Below are 5,000 nucleotides of genomic sequence, written 5' to 3' on the forward strand. Positions count from 1 at the left end.
GAACATAAAGTATCAGTGGATGTCTCGGAAGCCCATCGACTTCAACGACAAAATGGAGCTGCCCCAGTATACCATTCAGGATGTTTTGCTGGGGGACTGTACCAAGACGTATAAGGAAAGTATGTGCGCTTCTCTTTTTTTCTGTTTCTCTGGGTTTTTTTTGTGTTCTTCCTCTTACGTGTGTGTGTGTGGGTGGGGGGGTGGGGGGGGGGGGGGGGGGGGGGGGGTAGGGGGGGGGGGGGGGGCGAGAGGAGGGGGGGAGTGGCGCATGTGCGTGTTTGTATATGTGTGGGTGAGTATGTGTGGGGGGATGGGGATTGGAAGTGTGTGGGTAGGTAGATGTGTGCACGTGCACGTGCACATTTGTATGCATGCGTGTATGCGTGTGTGTGTGTGTGTGTGTGTGTGTGTGTGTGTGTGTGCGCGCGTTCGTGCGCGCGTGCTTTGCGTGGCTACACAATGCTCTTAGTGTCTTTTCGCACTCTCTTCTTCATCGTCGGAATATCCACTGTTTACGGTCTGAGTTCATCCCCTTCTGGATTTATCTCTTTCTTTCCCTCTTTCTTTGTTGTTCCATACCATCCACTCTGAGGAACCCTTTCGACATCATGTGAAAAAGATACAAAGCCGTCTCAAACTGGCGTTCACGGGCAACAATAACCCCCCCAGCCCCCTCCACCTTCTTAAATAAAAGGTTCTTCCAGTTTAAAGGCGACATCAAAAAGAGACCAAGAAACCTGTGGAAAACATCAAAGCTTGAAAACTGCTCGATGAGGTGGAAAACAAAACAAAAAACAAATACAAACAAAACAAAAAACAAAACACGAAAACAACAAAAAATCAAACAAACAAAACAAAAAGAACACCCCCAAAACAAAAACAAAACAAACAAAGAGAACACAAAACAAAACAAAACACAAAACTAGTATATAAAGATACTATCCCTTTGAGGTTTGTTCTAGCTCTTCCTCCTCCTTCTGTTGTTGTTGTTGTTGTTGTTGTTGTTGTTGTTGTTGTTGTTGTTGTTGTTGTTGTTGTTGTTGTTGTTGTTGTTGTTCTTCTTCTTCTTCTTCTTCTTCTTCTTCTTCTTCTTCTTCTTCTTCTTCTTCTTCTTCCTCCTCCTCCTCCTCTTGTTGTTGTTGTTGTTGTTGTTCTTGTTGTTGTTCTTCTTCTTGTTTCTCCTCCTCCTCCTCCTCCTTCTTCTTCTTCTTCTTCTTCTTCTCCATTTCTCCATCTTCTTCCTTCTCCTCCTCCTTCTTCTTCTTCTCCATCCTTCTCCTCCTCCTTCTTCTTCTTCATTGTCATCGTCACAGTTATATTATTTTGTTTTCTACCAACTCAGATACATTATTGATCTATCTCCGACATATGATTCAATCAGTGATAGTCGCGCCCCTACAACTCCCCTACCCCTACCCCTCACCACCCACCTCTCTCGACCCCCCCCCCCCCCTTCTATCTCACCTCCTCACCAGCCACTACCACCACATGTTCTTCTTGTTTTTGCTCTCCTCCTCTTCCTTCTCCTCCTGCTCTTCTTCTTCCTCCTCCTCCTCTTCCTCCTCCTCCTTCTTCTTCTGTGGAGAGTGATTTGGGAGCCGCACGGTGCGTGCGTGCTGGTGCACCAATCAAATCGAATCAAATCGAATCATGCTTCTTAGAGCCCAGCCGACCGACAGGGTTCCATTTCAGGGTTGATCACCCACACAGTTCATAAAACCAGGCGAGGGTTTTCCTTTTTTTGTTGTTGTTACGCATGGGACTGATGGAAGGCGTCTGGGAGGCTGTTCTGGCACTGCTGGCAGAGTTTGTTCCAGCCCGCTGGCTTCTTCTGCGGATCAAACTGCGGGGTGGCTGCTCTTTCCCGCCACATGTCTTCTTAAAAAAAAAAAAAAAAAAAAAAAAAAAAAAAAAAGCCACCCTCCCCCCCCCTCCCTCCCCCACCTTTGGTTTCAAAAGACGAGATGATTCTCTGGTCAATGATTGTCTGTCTGTCTGTATATGTGTGTGTTTGTCTCTGTCCTCCCTTCCGGCGGCCATGTCAGTCTTCCGCTTATCGCGTTCTCTCTCTTTTCCATGCTCGATCCATTACTCTCTCTCTCTCTGTCTCTCTGTCTCTGTCTCTCTCTCTCCCTAGCTCTATTTTTTTTTCCATTTGTGTCTCTATGCCTTTATCTCTCTATCTCTGACTTTTTGCCCCCTTCGCTCAGCCCCTTACTTACCCCGCCCACAACATCTCCCCAATTCTCTCTCTCCCCTCCACCCCCTCTCTCTATCTCTTTCTCACAATGTTTCTCTCTCTCTGTGTTTCTTTGTCTCCCTCTTTCTCTCTATCAGTCTCTCTCTCTGTCTCTCCTCTCTCCCCTCTATCCCCCCACCCTCTTTCTCTGTGTCTGTCCCTTTGGAAGAAACAAGAAGGCAACATAGGGGTTGTTCCTGGCAACATTATGTAAAAAAAAAAAAAAAAACCCAACCAAACCACTCACTTTTGATAGGAAATGAAATACTCTTGCAGGCAAAGAAGAAGAAGAAAAAAAACCGGTGGCGTTGTTCTGTGGCGACGAGCAGCCTCCTTAGGGAGCAGCCCAAATTCTCGCACAGAGAAATCTGTTGTGACGAAGAGAAATACAATACAATGCAATACAATACAATACAATACAATGCAATCACAATCGATCGTTATCATCATCATCATCATCATCATCATCGTCGTCACCAGTGCCATCACAATTTCCATAGACTCATTCTGGTTTACCTTCGAATCGATGGATTTCAGCGAACGCAGTATCGCCTCCTTGATTAACTTTTAAGTGAAGTGAACTTCCTTCGTTTGTTCGTTCATTCGTAAATGTATTTCTTTGTTTGTTATTTCTTCGTTTATTCATTTTTTGAAATGACTATGCTGTCTGTTTATCTAATTATTTATTTATCTATTTATTTATTTACTTTATTACGTTTGTTCGTTCGTTCGTAAATGTATCTATTTCTTTGTTTGTTCTTTCTTCGTTTATTCATTTTTAAAATGATTATGCTATTTATTTATTTATTTATTAAATTTTACATATTTATTTATTTGTTTATTCATCTACTTAATCATCTATTCATTTATTAGTTTCATAATTAGTTATCTCTTTTATTGATTCTCAATTTGTTAGTAAGTCAGTTTGCAAGTTAGTTATCCCTTTATCTGTTCTTTTTCTTTTCCTTTTGTTTTTCTATTCCTCCTGTTTTCCAACATGAATCACGATTACACTTTCCGATGACAACAAAACTAATGGAATAACATCAATAACAATGAAGCAAAATGACGTGGAGTGATGGCCTAGAGGTAACGCGTCCGCCTAGGAAGCGAGAGAATCTGAGCGCGCTGGTTCTAACCACGGGTCAGCCGCCGATATTTTCTCCCCCTCCACTAGACCTTGAGTGGTGGTCTGGACGCTAGTCATTCGGATGAGATGATAAGCCGAGGTCCCGTGTGAAGCATGTACTTAGCGCACGTAAAAGAACCCACGGCAACAAAAGGGTTGTTCCTGGCAAAATTCTGTAGAAAAATCCACTTCGATGGGAAAAACAAAACTGTGCACTGGGGAAAAAAAAGAAAGAAAAAGAAGGAAAAAGGGTGGCGCTGCAGTATAGCGACGTGCTCTCCCTGGGGAGAGGAGCCCGAATTTCACACAGAGAAATGATATGAAGAAATACAAATACAAAATACAGATACAAAAAACATTTCCAACAAAAAAGTATGATTATTATCATTACTACAACCGTCATTATATTATTTGTAATGATAACAAGAATAAAGAGAAAACATGTTTTCTGGTCCAAGTAAGGAAAAAAACAACAAACCCCCCCCAAAAAACAACTAAGAGCAATTGGGAACATGCAAGGTTGACAAAAAAAACAAAACAAACAAACAAACAAATAAAAAAACAACAACCCAAAACACACACAAAAAACAAGAGAGGCAAGGCCTTCAAGACTCACTTGTGATAAATTAAGTCCCCTAGCAATAATTACAGAGTAATTTCCCTTCTTTACTATCTGCACCAAAACGTTTGCAAAATAAATAAAAATTCCATGCTTAGCAAAAGAAGTTCCTGTTTGAACAAAAAATGATAATAATGACTCCTCTTGTTGTTGTGTCAGAATAAGAGGTCAAAGTGCCAAGTTTAGAGAATACAAAAAATATAAATATAACAGTAAATACAGTTTGCATATAATTAGGCTTCTTTTTATTTTTTTGTGCCCATCCCAGAGGTGCAATATTGTTTTAAATAAGATGACTGGAAAGATCTGAATTTTTCCTATTTTTATGCCAAATTTGGTGTCAACTGACAAAGTATTTGCAGAGAAAATGTCAATGTTAAAGTTTACCACGGACACACAGACACACAGACACACGGACACACACACACACACACACACACACACACACACACACACACACACACACACACACACACACACACAGACAACCGAACACCGGGTTATAACAAGAAAAAGAAAGAAAAAAAGGTAGAACATTAGATATGGTGACACTCTTGATCTGTTCACGTGCTCGTTGTTTTCCAGCGGGCAGTTTTTCCTGCGTGCAGGCGGACTTCGTGCTGCAGCGGGACATCGGCTACTACCTGATCCAGGTGTACGTGCCTTCCGTGCTGATCGTCATCCTGTCCTGGGTGTCCTTCTGGCTGGACGTGGAGGCCATCCCCGCCAGGTGTGTGTGTGTGTGTGTGTGTGTGTGTGTGTGTGTGTGTGTGTGTGTGTGTGTGACGTGCCTTCCGTGCTGATCGTCATCCTGTCCTGGGTATCCTTCTGGCTGGACGTGGAGGCCATCCCCGCCAGGTGTGTGTGTGTGTGTGTGTGTGTGTGTGTGTGTGTGTGTGTGTGTGTGTGTCACGTAACCTTCCGTGCTGATCGTCATCCTGTCCTGGGTATCCTTCTGGCTGGACGTGGAGGCCATCCCCGCCAGGTGTGTGTGTGTGTGTGTGTGTATGTGT

General features: G+C 43.0%; 1 protein-coding gene across 2 annotated transcripts in view; it reads left to right on the forward strand.

Annotated features, from left to right (window-relative positions):
* Window positions 1-5,000, forward strand: part of LOC143284279 (glycine receptor subunit alpha-2-like) — a 95,870-nt gene that overhangs the window by 86,049 nt on the left and 4,821 nt on the right. For both annotated transcript variants that reach the window (XM_076590971.1, XM_076590972.1), the window contains 2 exons: window positions 1-119; window positions 4,573-4,717. The exon at window positions 1-119 is cut by the window's left edge and continues 16 nt beyond it. In XM_076590971.1, the coding sequence (XP_076447086.1) occupies window positions 1-119; window positions 4,573-4,717 (264 nt within the window). The remainder of the gene's footprint in view (window positions 120-4,572; window positions 4,718-5,000) is intronic.

This window comes from Babylonia areolata, chromosome 7 (assembly GCF_041734735.1).
Source record: "Babylonia areolata isolate BAREFJ2019XMU chromosome 7, ASM4173473v1, whole genome shotgun sequence".
Classification (NCBI taxonomy): Eukaryota; Metazoa; Mollusca; class Gastropoda; order Neogastropoda; family Buccinidae; genus Babylonia; species Babylonia areolata.